We start from the raw sequence: 17,746 nt of genomic DNA, 5'->3' as shown, positions 1-17,746 counted from the left end.
AGTGATCTCGTTCCTGTGGTTTTAGTTGCCATTTGTATGCTAGTAACTCTCAGATCAGTTCAGTTACTCAGTCGTGTCCAGCTCTTTGTGACCCTGTGGACGGCAGCACGCCGGGCCTCCCTGTCCATCACCAACTCCCGGAGTTTACTCAAACTCATATCCATCGAGTTGGTGATGCCATCCAACCACCTCATTCTCTGTAGTCCCCTTCTCCTCCTGCCCTCAATCTTTCCCAGCATCAGGGTCTTTTCAAATGAGTCAGTTCTTCGCATCAGGTAGCCAAAGTATTGGAGTTTCAGCTTCAGCATCAGTCCTTCCAATGAATATTCAGGGCTGATTTCCTTTAGGATGGACTGGTTGGATCTCCTTGCAGTCCAAGGGACTCTCAAGAGTCTTCTCCAACACCACAGTTCAAAAGCATCAATTCTTACGGCGCTCAGCTTTCTTTATAGTCCAACTCTCACATCCATACATGACTGCTGGAAAAACCATAGCCTTGACTACCTGGACCTTTGTTGGCAAAGTAATGTCTCTGCTTTTTAATATGCTATCTGGGTTGGTCATAGCTCTCGGATCAACTCCAAACTCATATATCTAGCTTCCTATTAAAGATCTCTTCTTGGATGTGTCATAAGTGCCTCACATTCACTGGGTTCAAATCTGAAAAAAACGTCATCTCCCCACTTCTCCCTCCCATCCCAAGTCTGTTTCTCCCGTGTTTTCCTGTTGTGGAGTACTGCAGTCTCGCTCACCTTAGTCCCCTCACTCTAGAAATCAAAACATCATCCTTAAGGTTTCTTCTTTTACTCCTCTGTCTAATCAGTCAGTCAGACTATTCACTGTTCCCCTTTAATCTCACATATATTTATCTCTTGTTCTCATTCTGTTAGTTTGGACCAGGAATTAGCAGACTTTTTCTCTAAAGGGCCAGCTGGTAAATCCTTGGACCTCCCAGGTGACTCCGTAGTAAAGAATCCACCTGCAATGTAGGAGCCTCGGGAGACGTGGGTGTGATCCCTGGGTTGGGAAGATACCCTGGAGGAGGGCATCCGCTCCAGTGTTCTTGCCTGGAGATCCTATGGACAGGAGCCTGGCAGGCTACAGTCCATAGGGTTGCAAAGAGTCGGACATACTGAAGTGAGTTAACACAGCAAATGCTTGAGGGTTTGCAGTCCATATGATCTTTTTTTCACAATCACTGCAGCTCCAAAGCAGCGATGGACAATATGGTAATGAATGGGTGTGGCTATTTCCCATAAAACTTTATTTATAGACACTGAAATTTGAATTTCATATAATTCATGAAGTATTCTTTTGACTTTTATTTCCAACCATTTAAAAAAGTAAAAGCCATCCTTTGTTTGCCATCCATACAGAATCCGGCAGCAGGCCAGATTTGGCTCACAGGCCGTAGTTTGTCCACCCCGGCTTAAAAGAACGTTTTTACAATATTGCAGTTATTTACTTGACCACCTCTTCTAAATAGTAAACTTGGGTGCCAAGTGTTTACCCATTGTTGTGTCCCTAGTTTCCTGTATGGTGCCCTGATAGTACCCTCTGCATTTTTATTTTTTGCATTAAAATATTGATACAATTCAAGGACCATGAAATTTGCCTTAAGCGTGCAATTCATTGGTTTTTAGTATACTTACAATGTTGAGAAACCATCTCCTATTTAATTCCAGAACATTCTTTATCACCCCAAAAAGAAACCGTATGCCCATTAGTAAGTTACCCTTCATTCCCCCTCACTTCAGCCCCTGACAACCACCAATTATTTTTTGTCTCTATGGATTTGTCTAGTCTCGACATTTCATATCAGTGGAAGGGCCCGCCGTAGTCTTTTTTCCCCTGCCTTCTCTCTGATTATTGTTTCCCCTGTATCGTATGCTTTAGCCAAACAGTGCTTTGGTGGGGTCTTCATCTATGTCTCATGTTTTCTTGCCTCTCTGCCTTTTCTTATGCCACCTCTGCTATCTGAAATACTCTTTTCTATTTATGTAGTGTTTTGCCTAGCCTTCAATGCCTAATTCAGGTAAGACCTGTTCCATGAAAGTTTCCTGATCATGCTAGGTAGGAATCATTTCTGAAATCCTACAGTAATTATACTACTTTAGGTGCTACCTTGCCTGCTGATTCTTTGAGACTGTTCTCATGTTTTCTGATTGTTTTATATTCTCCCATCCAGTAACTTGGCACAATAAGTTATTAAAATGTAATTGAAAATGTCATGGATACTCTGGAAAATAGTGTGGCAGTTTCTTAGAAAAAAACAACAACAAAAAAAACACTAAACACAGACTTACCATAAAACCTAGCAATCTCATTCCTGGGCATTTATCCCAGGGAAGCAAAAACTAAAGCTCCACGTGTATTTGTGAGAGGCAAAAACTAGAAACCACCAAAATGGCATGTAGCGGTGGATGCTTAAGCGAGCTGCTGTACGTTTGTACCATGGAATATTAGGGCTTGCCTGGTGGCTCAGCCAGTAAAGAATCCGCCTGCAATGCGGGAGACCTGGGTTCAATCCCTGGGTTGGGAAGATGCCCTGGAAAAGGGAATGGCTACCCCCTCCAGTATTCTGGCCTGGAGAATTCTGTGGACGGTGTAGTCCGTGGGGGTTGCAGAGAGTGGGACTTGACTGAGTGACTAAGCATGGACCGTTACTCAGCAATAAAGAGGAGTGAACTAGTGATGTGTGCTAAGTTGCTCAGTTGTGTCCGGCTCTTTGCAACCCCATAGACTGTAGCCCACCAGGCTTCTCTGTCCGTGGGATTCTCCAGGCAAGAATACTGGAGTGGGTTGCCATTTCCTCCTCTAGGGGATCTTCCCCACCCAGGGATCAACCCCGGTCCCTTATGTCTCCTGCATTGGCAAGTGGGTCCTTTACCACTAGTGACACCTGGGAAGCCCAGGTACATTATGCTGATTGAAAAGAATCTCAAAAGCTCACATGCTATATGATTATATTTATATAACATTCTTGAAATGATGAAATTACAGAGGTGGAGAACAAGTTAGTGGTTACCTGGGATCAGGAATAGTAGGGAAGGAGGATAGGTTTAACTGTAAAGGACAGCATGAGGGAGATATTTGTGATGATAGCATAGTTCTGTATCTTGATTTTGATGGTGTTTACATGAATCTATATGTATTGGGGCTTCCCTGGTAGCTCAGACGGTAAAGCGTCTGCCTATAATGCGGGAGACCCCGGTTCGATCCCTGGGTCGGGAAGATCCCCTGGAGAAGGAAATGGCAACCCACTCCAGTATTCATGCCTGGAAAATCCCATGGACCGAGGAGCTTGGGGGGCTACAGTCCATGGGGTCGCAAAGAGTCGGACACGACTGAGCGACTTCACTTTCACTTTCACTCCCATGCGCGTGATAAAACAGCATAGAACTGTACATGTTGCATCAGTGTCAGTTTCCTGGTTTTGAAGTTGTATAGTTACACAAGATGCACGCCCTGGGAGAAACTGTGTGAAGGGCATATGGGGCTTCTCTGTGCTATCTTTGCAATTTCCTATGAACCTAAACTTATTTCAAGATGAAAAATTAAAAATGTTTTTCTTTAGAGATTTAAGTGGTATTTAGCATAATCATTTGCCACTCATGGTACTGCATTTGATGAACGTAAATCAATCTATGCCTTTCAAAATAATGTTACTGTTGAGATTGACAAGAGAACTGTAGTGATACTTTAGTTGGATTTACAATTAGCTGAAACCTATTTAAATAAGAACTGAGACAGTGTAGTTCTTTGCTTGATATCCTGACTATCTAAGATATTCCTTGTCTTAATTTTTAAATTAAGTGGTAAGGCTTAATTTGAGTTGTGTTTGGGTACGCTTTCAGTTCCCGGTGCTCCTGTATTCTGGCTTCTAGAGGACAGTGACTGCAGCAGTGAGCCCTGTGTAATCTCTGTCCTCCTAGGGGAGCTTGATGAACAATAAGGACTTCTGACTTGGCATTAGTTTTTTTCTTCATATAGAGTTGAAAATCTTCTGGTAAGACTTTGGAAAAAATCTGATTTTTTTTTTCAGAAAAGCAATATTCACCTCAAACTTTCAAACTTTTGAACAGTGTTGTACTATATATTAAGTAAAATGAATATTCTTATGCAAATTTAAAATGAATATTACAAAATCAGAACTTATAGTTCTCTTTGGAAAATGTGGCGCACGTAACTTAAATATTTTTCTTTTGTACTTATTATCAAGCTCAAAGTGAATATGAAGGGGAAAAGGTAAATATGAGCAAAACTACATATTCTTTAGTAAAATTAAAACAATTTTTTTTCAGGTTAAACTGCAGAACAACATATCATATCAGATGGCAGACATACATCATTTAAAGGGTAAGAGACTTACTTACAAATTAAGGTCACTAAATGTCTAAAATCCTGAAGAATTCAGAAATCCTCAAGTCAGACAGCTAAATGAAATAGAGTTTTTGAACAAAACTCCTCTGATGGCAAAACATGTTTCCTTTTGTCTTAAGAGATAATAAAAAAATTTTAATGTTGTTTTATATATAATAAGTACAAGTTAAAATTTGAGATCTGCATTTTATTCTTGTGCTATGGACAGATTTCATGCAATGAAATGTTAAAAGAATCTTTAAAGGAAATTGAGGTGTAGCTTCGGAGACCATCAGATTACTAGGGCAAGGGTTAGGAATGATCCTTCTGTACTGTGTCCAGCCTGCTGAAATAATCCATTCGGTCTGGGAATGCTTTGGGCAGGTCCCCCAAGCTCAATATTTTAGATACCCTACCCTGGGTACAAAGAAGCCTGGAACAGAAACCAGGGAGCCTGGAGGTAGATTAGATAGATGAATAGTTTTTTTTTTTGTTTTGTTTTGATGAAGTGATTGTTGTTGTTCAGTTGCTAAGTCATGTGTGACTCCTTACGACCCCGTGGACTGGGACACACCAGGCTCCTCTGTCCTCCACTGTCTCCCGGAGTTTGCTCAAATTCACACCCACTGAGTTGGTGATGCTGTCTAACCTCTGCCACCCTCTTCTCCTTTTGCCTTCAATATTTCTCAGCATCAGGGTCTTTTCCCACTGAGTCAGCTCTTTGCATCAGGTGGCCAAAGTATTGGAGCTTCAGCTTCAGCATCAGTCCTTCCAGTGAATGTTTGGGGTTGATGAGGTGATAGGAGATGTCTAAAGCTTTTATGAAAAATAATAGTTAAAGAGAACAAGCTCTATACTCTACTTGCGTTACTTCACGCTATCCCTGGCCTTTGGAATTTGGGATGTAAGGACTACCCCTCTTTTCCCTCACACCCTTTGATTACAACAATATATATTTTAAAACTTTGCATGCAGTTTCTCTAAATTTATCTATGTGGGTAGTACTTGCTCTCTAATTTCATAAATTTTTCTTTATAACCATTTTGAACCTCTTTAGAATTAGGTAATATATTTTTAACATCCTCTTGAAGAAGCCAACCTGAGTTGACTAATTAATGCACGCGGAAGTAGCATTGGTGTATTATAACCCAAACACAGGGATTATTCACTTTTTGCTATCTACGATTTTGAACAGCTTTGGTTTTCCGTTAGAAGTTCACTTTCCGGGTGGCTGAATTTGTTTCTGTTGCATTTGTGTCCATGTTCTGTTCCTTTGACGCGCAGAAGTGCACAGGACGACACCGAAGCTGGCACACTGTCAGCGCTGCTTACAGCTGGCAGTTTACAGCTGGTTCTGCTTGTCGGCAAAGTGTATTTCTTAGTAAATAGTAATAGACTGTGGCTTTTCCTTGTATATGTCAGAGGAAATGACAGCCCATGTTACTGAGTAAAAATCTTTATTGTACTGTGTGTATCCACAGTTGAAGTAGATCTTGAGATGCTTTGAAATTTAGGTGATAGACTTTGGCAGAGAAAAAAGATTTGATTTGAGCTTATAACTGTGCAACTTTTGGCTTTAGTGCAGTTACTGAAGCTTGGACTCGTGAGATTGAGTTTCATTAATGTGACTTTTGCACCTTAGGAACTACTTCTACTGAAACTAACCCTTGACAAGTTGACAGTACAATCCACATTTGCCTGTTTTCATTGAGATTAACGTCAGATACATTGAAATTAATACACATCCGATTCTTAAAAAAAAAAAAACCAACCCTTATGATAATTAATATTTTCTTGGAAATAAAAAGGTTGGATTTGTTTTTAGTGCCTGAGAAAGTAAACTAACAATCTAGCATACATTGATTTATTTAGAATAACTTACCTTTTTTTATGCCTATTACTGAAAGAAAATTTGAAATAAAAATGTTTGAAAAGTAAGGGTTTTTTTTTTTTTTTTTTTACTTTAAAAGCTTATCCTAGGCAACCCCTTTCTTAACCATATTCCTAATCTTTTGAAGTTAAATTGAGGGATTATGGCCATACCCTTCTATAGCATACCCTGCTGTTACTGTTATTGCTCGATTGGACCGTCGGCCTTGGATCTGATACCCTATTAAGTTAGGCGGAGCACTGTGCTATGGTGACCTTGAGCAGCCACGCTAGACAGAGTATCTTTGGGTTCAAAATAAAACACATGGCAATCAGTTGAAAGGAGAACTGTGATGTAGAAAACTTTTATCTTTAGTTTTGCTTTTTGATCTGTTTGTACCCCACCCCACCCCCGCTTCTGTGGCCTTGTCATGTGGCTTGTGGGTTATCAGTTTCCTGACTGGGGCCTGAACCTGGGCCATGGCAGTGAGACTGTAGAATCCTGACCACTAGACCCCCAGGCAGCTCTGCTTTTACCCCTTTGAAGTCTTTATTTTAAACTACTCAAAGCACCTGTCAGCTCCATGCTTTATATTCCTTTCCCTGTATTCAAATAGGTTAGAACCTGATATTTTACATGCACTGAAATTCATACTGTTTTATTTTTTTGTCAATTGAGTTTTAAGCCTTTTATCTCCATTTACAAATGGAAGACTTTATTTCCTGATAAAGATATTTCAAATACTGTTAGAAGTATTTTGGGGAAGCAGAGAAGCAATTTCAAATCTTGAAATCATACATGCCTCACGTTCATTCTGAAGGTAAACTTAGGTTTGCTATGTAGGAAAAAGAAGCCTGAAGGAGCCCTATAGATCACCAATTGAGACCCATTACCCTAGTAACTGCGAGGTTATGCTGGTTTGATTTTTTTTTTTTAATTATAGTAACTTTTCAGTTCTGGAATCTTTGCTGGCTAACTCTGTCTATAAGCTACGAGACTTTTTGTCACTGCCTTCTGCCAGGATCTCATTGTTCTTTAGCATCAACACCCATAGCTGAGGCCAGAGTTCTGCTGCCTCTTGCCTTCTGCTGCTTAGTAGGTGGGACCAGGGATCGGGTAACAAGCTGATTCATGGATACCTGGGCTCAGATTTGTTACTTTTATCTGAGGTAGGGGAAATGACTGAAAAACTACAGAAATCAACCATGTTTGCATATTGTAGAGTTAATCGAGCAAGTAGAGAAATTTAAAATGTGACTTGATTAAACTCATAGAAACAGGGAGTAGAATGGTGGTTACCAGGGTTTGGGAGGTATGTGGGGAAAATGAGATGTTGGCCAAAGGGTACAAACTGTTAGTTACAAGATGAGTAAGGTTTGGTGATTTATGTATGCTGCTGCTGCTGCTGCTAAGTCACTTTAGTCGTGTCTGACTCTGTGTGACCCCATAGACAGCAGCCCACCAGGCTCCCCCGTCTCTGGGATTCTCCAGGCAAGAACACTGGAGTGGGTTGCCATTTCCTTCTCCAATGCATGAAAGTGAAAAGTGAAAGTGAAGTCGCTCAGTCGTGTCTGACTCTTAGCGACCCCATGGACTGCAGCCTACCAGGCTCCTCCGTCCATGGGATTTTCCAGGCAAGAGTACTGGAGTGGGCTGCCATTGCCTTCTCCAGATCTATGTATAGCATGATGATTATAGTTAACAATATTGTGTTATAACAATACTGTATTATATACTTGGAAGTTGCTGAAAGAGTAGATCTCACCACACACAAAAAAGTGGTAATTATGTGAGATAGTGGAGGTGTTGGCTAATGTGATGGTAATCATTTTACAGTATGTTAGTGAATCAAATCAACATGTGTGCCTTGAACTCACATAGTGTTATATCTCAATTAAAATTTTAAAAATAATAAAAAATGTGGCTTGAATAGGCAAGCATAATTATCAACTACAAGCATTTTATGTAAATCATTTACATTTCATATTTGATTATTACGCCTATACAATAGCTACTACATGCATATTGTTAAACTTTATATACCTCATCAAGTGTTCATGTGACTTGAACATTTTTATTTGTTGTTGTTACTGTAGTTATGATTCCACAATAAAGTTGTAGAGAAAAAAATGCGCTCAGAATCCCACCACTGAACTTAATCACTGATAGCACTTTCATGTAATTTTATTCTCTATGTTTTTACATGGATATAGTTATAAATTTGTGTTTATATCTGCTTTTTTTTTTTTTTTTTTTATATCTGCTTTTTAAAAACTTACATCACAAGGATTTCTGGGTACCTTTAAAGTAACAAGACTAATTTGCTAAGCCTTTCCTGAAAAGCAGATGTTATAATATTGGCATATTATAGTTAGAAATTATATTTTAGTCTTAATAAGTAGATGTTTCTTATATAGAATAGACCTCTGTTTCCATTTTAATTACTGCTTTTGCTTAACTGATAAGGCTGTTGGCAAATTTTTTTATCCTCTGTCCAAGAAACTGACATTTCTCTTCCTTGGCTGAATTTTTTTTTTGGTAGAATTAGATGGAGCGACTCTAGAAAATGTGGGGCCAGTGATTAGAGATTAAGTGTTTACAAAAGAGCATCTGGCTCAGCTTTTAATCTACTATCCAGTTTGAAATTTTGTATTATTCATTATAACTAAAACTTTTAGCTCTGGTCCAGAGATTATAAGCTTTGAAAGTGGAATTTTGGTATATGTGGATGTAATTCAGTAGCAGAACTAGAAATCAGATCTAAAGCGATTGGTACCTAAGATGGGAATCAAATGTGATTTTAAAGTGAATTCTGCATCCGTAGCTAATACATCTAAAATATATGATTTTCCCCCTACTTTTTGTAAAGCAGTTAGGTTTAGAGAGGTAGGCAGCTCTTCACGTTCTGTTTCCACAACTTAGCATATGGTCTACATAATGTGTAAAGGTGTATAATTTTTTAATACTTCTGATTGATGTGAAAGCCACTGAGGCTGTCTTGTTTTAAAAATAAATTTTATTGCCCATACATGTGTATGGAAGGCAATTAAATATGGTACTAGTTGTATAATTTAACTTCTTGAGAGTATGAGTAAATAAATTGAGAACTGTATATAATTTTTAAAAATCCCATTCCTTCTCACAGGAAGTAGTAGAGTAAGTAAACTTCATTCGTTTGTTTTTGTTTTTTTACGTCTTGTGGATAGAGCAACTTGCTGAGCTTCGTCAGGAGTTTCTCCGACAGGAAGACCAGTTGCAGGACTACAGGAAGAACAGCACTCGCCTTGTAAAGAGGTTGGAGTATGAGAGGTGAGACGCTGCGCGTGGTGAAGTCTGTCAGTTTTGAGTGTCTGTCCAGCACTCAGACAACTCATTTCTTCCTTTCTGGGGTCTGCTGTTCTTCTCTTCTTTCATTTTACTAAGTCTTTTAAATTCCTTTTTATTGTCTTTTTATGTGTCTGTGAAATCTATTTTCTTTTATTTTGATAGCTTGAAGAACATGAAAATATCTCTTACAAGGCATGTTGAATCTACCCTTGTAGTAGAGTTCATTGTAAGACAGAAAATCTTGTAAGAAATCACTTTTACAGTAAAAGGTATTTTTTAGGTCTGCACACCAAAAATTAGAAAGATTCACCATATTTTAAACTGTTTATCCATTTCTGACATCTTACTCTTGTAGGTTGTCAATATGCATCTACTACATATGTATTTTTTAATCTAATAGTGTTCAGTAGTTTTCCATGTATCTTTAGGATTAAAGATTGACATACTTACAGGTAATGAATTATCCCAGTGTATTAGTGTGCTGGAGCTTGTTTAATCTCTCCCAGTTGCTGGACCACTGTAGGAGTTTTCCTTTTCTCACTGCTCTATCAACTATAAAAATCTTTGTGCAAAAAGGATTTTTTTCCCTCTTATGTTATTTCACTGATTATATTCTCAAATACAGAACTTCTGAGATAGAATGTTTTATTACTCTTGACACATATATGAAAGATTGCTTTGTAAAATGACTATACTAATTTATACTGTAAATGTTTCCCTGTAGCCCCACCAACATTGACTTTTATAATTCTAACTTAATTTCACTAGTATAGGAATAAGGATAGTACTATATATACATATAGGAAGCTTAATTTGTATTTTAAATGGTGGGAGGTAACATTTTTCTATGTATTTATTATTTCTATTTATTATTATTTTCTATATGTTTAATATATACATTTATTAAATGTATATAAATACATTAAAAATAATGTATTTTCTATGTATTTATTATAAAAGGTACATATATTTTATATGAATGATCTTTTTGTATTCTTTGCCTGCTTGTCCAGTTGAAATTCATAATTTTATCTGTTTTGTGCCTTTACATTTTGTTTTCTCTTGCTGGTTGCATTCTGTCTTTTTTATTAGTTTCTTCCGTTCTTGCTCTTTTTATGTTTTAGGCTTTTATTATTGTGTTGAAAGTATTGGGTTGGCCAAGAAGTTAGTTTGAGTTTTTCATAACATCTTACAGAAAAACCCAAATGAACTTTTTGGATAATTCAATATTATTTGATGACTCATCTGTTGCAACTGCTTAAAATTTCTTTCTAAAAATTCGTCTTTCTAATTTCTGTTTTTAAATTGGCTTTATCAATATTTTTATCCTCTATTAAAGATTCAGGTATTTTAAGAATTTTGACTGTGAGCTATTTTCATGTCTGCTCTTTGTCCTTTCCTATCCACTCTCCTGCTAACTGAATGCTTTATCCATATAGATGTATATTTTCAACTTCTAAACATCTTTGAGAATTAACCCAAGATGATATAGTCTAAAAGAATGACTTTCTAATTTAGTTTTCAGTGTGGACAACAGATCAAGGAGTTAAGAGCTCAGCATGAAGAAAATATTAAAAAGTTAGCAGACCAATTTTTACAGGAACAAAAGGTAAATTTTAAAAATACTTAAAATATGTTCTTGTTATAAATCTTATAATTTAGAAGATAAAATTTGTATTTTTGTCATAAAATGTTATATTTTTAAGTATTTTAGCCTATGTAATTCTAAAAATGACTTTAGTGGCTTTAGTACTGAGTAAATTAAACATTTGCAAAAATATAACCTCAGCTCTTAAAACTAATTTTGAGCTAAATAACTTTTACCTGACTTTTAAAAGTAATTTTTGCTATTTATTTCTCAGTTTGTAAGTGGATAATCATGTTACTGAAAAATCAGTTACTTCATATTTTATGCTTTTGAGAAATAGGAAAAAAAAACTGAGAAACTTTCACTTATCAATCAATCTTTGTTGTTTTGAATTCCTTTCTTAAAATACAAAAATAAATGCTAGCCACTATTTTCATATTTTGGGGGTGGCAGATTCTTTTATTAAGTCATACAGTTCCAGTAGATAAATATTATGGAAGTCCTGCTAGAAATAGAGGGAATTTGTCTGAAATTTACAAGTCATTAGGACATTCACTTTTCACACCCTGTAGTCTAGTCTGACTAGCTATAGTTTGTGTAAAGTCTTGTGATTTAGAGTAAAGAGAGATTGAATAGTGAAAAGTATTTTTCTTGGTCCTTGGTAGTCTCTCACCTAAAGGACTAGAAGCTAAGGAAACCAGGTTTTTGTTCTCTGTTTTTTCACCATTTCGCAACATGATATTGAGGGCATCTTTTTTTTAACCCATAAAGTGAAACAGCTGCTGTCTGTCTGCAGCCTTCCTTGCAGAGACGTGGGGTAGGTTGTGGGGAGATGGCAGGCACGCGTGAGCTGCCTTAGTGGAGTGAGGCCTGGGGGCAGCCAGCAGATACTGCTGAGACCCTGCGTGCAGAGAGGGCCATAGAAGTGGTTTGGCCAAAAGTTTGTTTGTGTCTTCTTTAAGATCTTAACGGAAAAACCTGAACGAGCTTTTTGACCAACTCAGTAGGACCAGAGGCTTGCTGTTGCAGTTGTGGTGTTACGAGCCCAGTATGTAAATAAGGGGATAAGTTTGTTCTCTTCCCCAAAAGCACGCATGTCAGCCTGTTCCTTTCTCCTGGCAAGTGTATTTCTCTCTTTCTGCTCTTCTATTTTAGCCTATTTTTATATTGTTAATTAACTAATATCCTGCCCGTTCTTTGCCCTTATCCTGCCCTAAACGGAGCAAGATGGAGAGAAATGGAGGTGCTTAACCTTTAGTTCTCTTAGGAGGACCTCTTTCTGGGATGACACACCAGCTCCTCATTCTACTCCTCTTCCTCAGTTCCTGTTCTTCAGCTACCATGACTTGATTCTGTGAAATCTGAGTTGTTTTTCATAGGAAAAAATCCATTATAAGCTATAAGAAACAAGCATAATGTGTGTTCAGGGATTTTTTTTTAACCAAGTACGTGCCTGTCTTAGAAATTACTCTAAGGAAGGGGTGAGCAAACTAAGTGCAACCTCCTGCCTTTTTTTCATACTGCTCATCAGCCTCCCAAAAGTGGTTATTGCATTTAAAAAATGGTTAAAAAATCAAAAGAATATTTTGTGATGTGGCAAAGCTGTAAGAAACTCAAATCTTAATGTCTAGAAGTACAATTTATTAGAACACAACCACACTCATTGGTTTACTGCTTTCATGCTATTACAAAGGAAGATAAATTGTTACAGACCAGAGGAGACTTGGGTTTCCCAGGTGGCTCAGTGGTAAAAAATCTGCCTGCCAACGCAGGACACGTAGAAGACACAGGTTCTGTCCCTGGGTTGGGAAGATCCCCTGGAAAAGGAAATGGCAGTCCACTCCAATATACTTGTTTGGAAAATCCCCTAGACAGAGGAGCCTGGCAGGTTACAGTCCCTGGGGTTGCAAAGAATTGGGCATGACTGAGCACAGAGGAGACTTAAGAAGACCTGAGTACTTAAATGTAATGTAGTAAAAATGTAAGTAAATAAATAAATTAAATGAATGCAACATAATATCCTGGATTGGATCCTGGAACAGAAAAAGGCCTTAATGGAAAAAGTAGTGAAATTTAAATAAAGGCTGGAGTTTAGTTAATAATGTACTAATGTTGTTTTCTTAGTTTTGCAAATGTATCATGCTAATGTGATGTTAACACTAAGGGAAATTGAGTGATTGGTGATTACTTTTCTGTAAATTTAAATTATTTCAGAGTAAAAAGTATATTTAAAAAAGAACTAAGTGGCCTCCTTACCAAATCAACAATATTGTGTTTAGAAAGCCATCCTATTTTATTCATTGTATTTATTATTGTCCATTCACAGAAAATTATTGCATTAATAATGAATCAGAGGACAATATCTTTGTTAACTGTTTTAAATGGAGAAGTATTTTGGACCAGTAGTTTGTTGACTTTTAAGTTTTGTTTGTTGTTTTATCTGTATAGTAAAGCAGTGGAGTACTTACTATGGAAGTTGCCTTATACTGTGGCATTATAGCGAAAATGCAGAGATGCAGGATGGCTTAGGTTGTGTACCTCATGGGTTTTCTGACCTTTGGCCTTTATACCGATATGTGCAGAAATTTCAGTTTATCATTTCACGCATCAGCAGTTAGGCTCTGAGAATTGGCTGTAGCTTACCAAGTTCCCAGACACTGTGGGAGTAAGAAGGATGGTTTGAATCCCTTTCCACACTTCTCCAGCTCTGTAATTTGAACAAGTTACGTAACTTCTTTAAGCCTCAGTTTTATTTTGTTTTCCTTAAAACTGTTCATTTATCTCTATTAGGATAGGCTTCAAAACAAGTTGCAAACTATGAGACATGGTAGAAGTATTGACATCATCTGCCTGGTACACTGGAATACTTGATGGTCTAAGCGCCAGTTCTTTATTGTGACAAATTCTTACCATTTGGCTCTTGTCTTTCTAGAGTTCTTGTAGATTTTTAGTACTGTTGTTTTTTTATAATGTTACCAGTGATTGCATTGCACAGTGCTTTAGAGTTGACAAAGCATTTAATGTTAATATTATTATGCATTAAATACTAATATGGCAACCCAAGCATGTGTACTTGATTCCGTCCCTCTCCCAGTTTTCTGTGAGACAGCTCAACCAGGATAAGGGAAAACTGGGTCCCCAAAGAACTGAATCATGCTTGATCGTAACCTGCAGAGTCAAGCTTCCCAGGAGGCGGTGTAGTCAGGTGAGGTAGCTCACAGGGGGCACCGGCTTGCGTACCGTCCTGCCGTCCTTGCAGGGCTTCTGTGGCTGGTTACCGGGGAAGAAGTTTGCCTCTTCTCCGCCCTTGCTGTTTCTGCTTAGAGAAGAGCCCGACAGTGCCGTAGCCATCGATCCCACTTGAGGGGGCACCTGTGTGCCAGCCTCCTGCTGTCTGCTCTCCTGCTTGGTTAAAACATGCCGTACAGAACCCACGCTGCCCCCAGGCCTCTGCAGCCACCTCCAGCACTCAGCAAGACTGTCTTCTGACAGGGTCACTCTCTCAGCATAGCCAAAGGGCATTATCTCTGCCTAACATTTTAGGCCATTTGTTGTAATTTAGAGACTTAAAAAAACTTATTCTTTGACTTCATATCAGGTATAAAATCTGAACAAAAAATAATATCATATCCCACATCTCTGCTGCTGCTGCTAAGTCACGTCAGTCATGTCCAACTCTGTGTGACCCCATAGATGGCAGCCTACCAGGCTCCCATCCCTGGGATTCTCCAGGCAAGAATACCAGAGTGGGTTGCCATTTCCTTCTCCAGTGCATGAAAGTGAAAAGTGAAAATGAAGTCGCTCAGTCGTGTCCGACTCTTAGCGACCCCATGGACTGTAGCCCACCGGGCTCCTCCATCCATGGGATCTCCCAGGCAAGAGTACTGGAGTGGGTTGCCATTGCCTTCTCCAGTCTCTTAAGTGTTTGGAATTTGGACCCGTGGTATGGAATTCAAAAAAAATGAACTGTTTCAGAATATTTAGTAATTAAAAAAAATGAACTGTTTCAGAATATTTAGTTAACACAACTAATGTTTAGTTGTGTCAATAGTTTAGCATTTGGAGCTGAAAAGTACTTACTGTTTAGCAAATCTTAATCTCACAGCAAGAGGCCCACAAGTCTGAATCAAAAGGTGGAAATGAATTGGATACGGACAATCATGCAGTGCCTAAAAACATTCCAGAAGTTGCTGAGAACGGTGCAGGCAAGAGTGAAGAGCCCTCAAGCCATCATATCCCACGCGGAAAAGGTATTACTAGTATTTCGTGTTAAGAGGGCATTGACTTCTCACTTTGAAGTGAACATTTTCAGTCATAAAGAATATTGTTTGATTTTACTTCCATTATGTTTAGGTATCTGTTTCAAATTTGGATCCTTTAACAGAGAAGAAAAAATAATAAGTCTATGGAGTTATAGCTATGTTGAAAGCAGGATTTATAGATATTCATTCCATGGAGCCCATTGCTTTACAAACTGATTGTTACATTCCTTCAATGTATGTAAGGAAAATTACAGAATTATATTTTTGTTACTTGAGCAGAACAAATCAAACGAGGTGGTGATGCAGGCATGCCTGGAATAGAAGAGAATGACCTTGCAAAAGCTGAAGATGTTCCTGTTGGTAAGTAAAAGTTACTAGATTTTAACCGAAGCAGTCATCTTATTTTCATGAGACTCTGTTGTTTTTGTGAGTAATACCTGAGAAAAGTCATATATATCATGGGGACCAATATTTCCAGTTAACTAACTACCCATTAATTCCCAGAATATAATTGTTTTGGATATAACTTTTATGGAAAATTTTGCTAAAGTGTATAAAATACTTGTTTTTGCCTGAAGAGTCAAACATATTTGAACTTTTTCTTGATGACTCAGAGTTATTGCTCATGACCATTATGCTATATGTTCAAGCTACTTATGTTTACTAAAAGTATGTGTGGTTTATTTCTTTCAGGCTAAATGTTCCTAGATTGCAGTGTTGTTTAATACGGCAGAGTAATACCCTTATATAGGTTTTTAGGACTTGGCGTGTCAGTTAATCACCCTATAATTTAAACAGCCTATTCACTTTTTTTTTTTTTTCCTACTTTTATGGCCACTTCTGTTTAGTGTATGTCTCTTCATTAATATGTCTGCATCTTTCTTTCCATTTGGTCTGTATCACTGCTGCTGTCCTAATCACATCAATTTTTTTCATGTCTCTCTGTTTTTCTTACCATTTCTATGTTTCTTAGCTATCATAGATACCCTTCCATGCTGACTCCAGTTTATTATGGTGAAAAATAGGAAATAACAGCATATCTTTGGTTCTTCTTTGCTGTTTTCATTCCATTTCAATCTCTGTGATTATTTATATGGTTATAGGTCATTGTTTGTGACTGAAATTGCTGAGTGTCTGAGGTCCAAATGAATGAATGAATATCAACAACACTGTAACCTAGGAACATTTAGCCTGAAAGAAATAAACCACACATACTTTTAGTAAACATAAGTGGCTCAAACATAGCATAACTGTGTTGAGCAATAACTCTGAGTCATCAAGAAAAAGTTCAAACATGCTTGACTCTTAAGGCAAAAACAATTAGTCCTTTCCTTTGCGTAGTTTTGCTATCTTCTCAAAGTCTTTCATATCTATTTTCTTTTGAGTTGCCAGTTCACAGTGTATTCCCTCAAAGAAAAGTTCAGGGCGAGAGCAAGAACATGAGTTTATAAATAAGGAGTAAGGATGAGCATGGTTTTTTTGTAAGGCCGTGAAGTCATCCAGTGATTCTTAAAGTGTGGTTCTTGAACCAGCAGTGTCAGCCTTACCCAGGAACTTGTTATTTAATAGAAACACAAATTCTTAGGTCCCATTCCAGAGAGACAGCATAAGATATTCTTGGAATGTAGCCAAACAGTCTGTAGTTTAACAAGCTCTCCAGGTGACTTTGGTCTTTGCTAATGTTTTAGAACCACTGGCTTAGATGTTAAGGAAATATTGAGGGCAAGGACCATGTATTCTTCTGAATTTTTTCAGTACTTACCCTAGTCCTAGACTCACTGAGTTTTAGATTGATGAATCTCTTTATATTGTGCTTACTTTTTAAAAATTAAATGAAAGGTTCTTTAAATTCTATAGTGCTTTATAATTTTCAAAAGTCTCACACATGATTTCATATAATCCCATAAAATAGCTGTCTTTTTCCACCTACCCTCATATGGCCCCCTTTTCTTCCCTCTCCCCACTGGTGACTACCAGTGTGTTCTCTGTTTCTGAGTCTGCTTCTCTGTGGCTTTTTTGTTTTAGTCACTAGTTTGTTGTAATTTTTATATTCCACATGTAAGTATATCATCCAGTATTTATCTGTCTCTGTCTGACTTACTTCATTTAGCATAATGCCCTCCAAGTCCATACATGTTGCTGCAAATGATAAAGGTTCCTTCCTTTTCACGGCTGAGTAGTATTCCTGTGTGTGTGCGTGTGCATGTTTGTGTGTGTGCGCACGTGTGTGTGCGTGTCTGTGCATGTGTGTGTGCATGTTTGTGCATGTCTTTGCATGTGCGTGTGTGTGGGTGTGTGTGCATGCGTGTGTGGGTGTGTATGTGCGTGCATGTCTCT

The 17,746-nt window shown here is 37.9% G+C and overlaps 1 protein-coding gene across 2 annotated transcripts in view; it reads left to right on the top strand.

Moving 5' to 3' along the window:
* Nucleotides 1-17,746, top strand: part of GOLM2 (golgi membrane protein 2) — an 83,839-nt gene that overhangs the window by 30,741 nt on the left and 35,352 nt on the right. For both annotated transcript variants that reach the window (XM_061156416.1, XM_061156417.1), the window contains exons 2-6: nt 4,305-4,359; nt 9,439-9,541; nt 11,078-11,168; nt 15,253-15,397; nt 15,689-15,769. In XM_061156416.1, the coding sequence (XP_061012399.1) occupies nt 4,305-4,359; nt 9,439-9,541; nt 11,078-11,168; nt 15,253-15,397; nt 15,689-15,769 (475 nt within the window). The remainder of the gene's footprint in view (nt 1-4,304; nt 4,360-9,438; nt 9,542-11,077; nt 11,169-15,252; nt 15,398-15,688; nt 15,770-17,746) is intronic.

This window comes from Dama dama, chromosome 12 (assembly GCF_033118175.1).
Source record: "Dama dama isolate Ldn47 chromosome 12, ASM3311817v1, whole genome shotgun sequence".
In the NCBI taxonomy this organism is placed as follows: domain Eukaryota; kingdom Metazoa; phylum Chordata; class Mammalia; order Artiodactyla; family Cervidae; genus Dama; species Dama dama.
Note: the sequence above shows the minus strand (reverse complement) of the source record. Positions and strands in the feature narration are given on the sequence as shown.